Genomic DNA, 2,106 nt, shown 5'->3' on the forward strand with positions numbered 1-2,106 from the left:
GCACCTGCTCTCAAGGCCACCAGGTAATCTATATCTCGCTCGAATTTCCCCTTCCTCTTTTCTCCCGGCTTCATATTCATGTTTCATAAATAACGACAAAAACTCCGGAGTTTGTTTTTCTTTCAGATATGGATTGTCTTTTTATTAAACTCACACCTGAATCGCTGGAAGGGGTTAGATATTTTTCATGTATTATTGACGAGTCTTTTTGTCAAGAATTTATTGATGAATTCTCAGCGCCGAGTATTTTTCAGTAATATTGTCCTTCTTTCATAACGTTGAAGTCGAGTGAGAAGATAGTTTTGTTTTTCTGTCTTCGTTTCTGTAACATGGTACAATAAATGAGAGTAAAATAATCAGCGCGAATATTTCTTAAAAAATACAACTATATATGACTTTTAGAAGTAAAAAGGCAAATATGATATTGCCTCTACTTGTCTCTCTTTCTGTCCCATCTTTTCCATCCATCCCTTCCAATAAGTATTCCCTTCCCATTCTATCAACCACTAGTTCCGTGTTTTCCTGGTTATCCAATTTAAGCTTAAGAAAATTGATTTGGAACAGTTTCCGGTGCCAATCTCTGCGTCATTTGATTTGGAAGTTTCCAGTACCAATATCTGCGTCATTTGATTTGAAACAATTTCTGGTGTCAGTCTCTGCGTCATTTGGTTTGCAACAGTTTCCGGTGCCAATCTTTATTTCAATTGATTTGTAACAGTTTCCGGTGCCAATTTGTGCGTCATTTGATCTGGAACAGTTTCTGGCGTCGATCTCTGCGTCATTTGATTTGGAACAGTTTCCGGTGCCAATCTCTGCGTCATTTGATTTGGAACAGTTTCCGGTGTCAATCTCTGCGTCATTTGATTTGGAACAGTTTCTGGTGTCAATCTCTGTGTCATTTGATTTGGAACAGTTTCTGGTGTCGATCTGTGCGTCATTTGATTTGGAACAGTTTCCGGTGCCAGTCTCTGAGTCATTTGATTTGGAACAGTTTCTGGTGCCAATCTCTGCGTCATTTGATTTGGAACAGTTTCTGGTGCCACTCTCTGAGTCATTTGATTTGAAACAATTTCCGGTGCCAGTCTGTGCGTCATTTCCTTGATTTGGAATACAGTTTCCGGTGCCATTCTCTGCGTCATGTGATTTGGCGCCAACACAACAGTTTCCGGTGCAGTCTCTTTGAGTCATTTGATTTGGAACAACAGTTTCCGGTGCCATTCTCTGCGTCATTGATTTGGAACCGGCCAGTCGTTGCGTTTCCTGCCAGCTGTCATTTGATTTGGAACAGTTTCCGGTGCCAATCTCTGCGTCATTTGATTTGGAACAGTTTCCGGTGCCATTCTCTGCGTCATTTGATTTGGAACAGTTTCCGGTGCCAGTCTCTGCGTCATTTGATTTGGAACAGTTTCCGGTGCCAATCTCTGCGTCATTTGATTTGGAACGATTTTCCGTGCCATTCTCTGAGTCTTTGATTTGAAGTTTCCGTGCCATTCTCGAGTCATTGATTTGGAAAACACCCAGTTTCGGTGCCAGTCCTCTGAGTCATTTGATTGGAACAAACGGGTCCGGTGCCAGTTTTCTTTGTGCGTTCATTTGATTTGGAAGAGTTTCCGGTGCCATTCTCTGCGTCATTTGATTGGAAACAACGTTTCCGGTGCCAGTCTGGCGCATGATTTGGAACAACAGTTTCGGTGCCGTCTGTGGGTCATTTGATTTGGGAACAGTTTTCCGGTGCCATTTCTCTGAGTCATTTGATTTGGGAACAGTTTCCGGGGTGCTTCCTGTCATTTGATGGAACAGTTTCCGGTGCCATTTCTCTGAGTATTTGGATTTGGAAGAAGTTTCGGTGCCAGTCTGTGCGTCATTTGATTTGGAAACAGGTTTCCGGTGCCAAATCTTGTGAGTCATTTGATTTGGAACAGTTTCGGTGCCTTTCTCGGAGGTCATTGATTTGGTGGAAACAGTTTTCCGGTGCCAGTCTGTGCGTCATTTGATTTGGAACAGTTTCCGGGGTTGCATCTCTGAGCATTTGCTTGGCAAGAGTTTTTCCGCCAGTATGAAGGTCATTTGATTTGGAACAGTTTCGGTGACAGTCTGGGTGGCGTT

At 42.7% G+C, this 2,106-nt stretch overlaps 1 protein-coding gene across 1 annotated transcript; it reads right to left on the reverse strand.

Moving 5' to 3' along the window:
* Positions 1 to 585: 585 nt before the first annotated feature.
* Positions 586 to 1,491, reverse strand: LOC135218149 (uncharacterized). Its single transcript, XM_064254296.1, has one exon. It carries the CDS (start codon positions 1,489 to 1,491, stop codon positions 586 to 588), a length of 906 nt encoding a protein of 301 aa, XP_064110366.1.
* Positions 1,492 to 2,106: the final 615 nt, after the last annotated feature.

Source organism: Macrobrachium nipponense, chromosome 9 (assembly GCF_015104395.2).
Source record: "Macrobrachium nipponense isolate FS-2020 chromosome 9, ASM1510439v2, whole genome shotgun sequence".
NCBI classification, from domain to species: Eukaryota; Metazoa; Arthropoda; class Malacostraca; order Decapoda; family Palaemonidae; genus Macrobrachium; species Macrobrachium nipponense.

Coding starts and splice junctions, on each gene's coding strand:
- LOC135218149 (XM_064254296.1), bottom strand. CDS start 1,491: ATGGCACGGAAACTTCAAATCAAAGACTCAGAGAATGGCACGGAAAAT.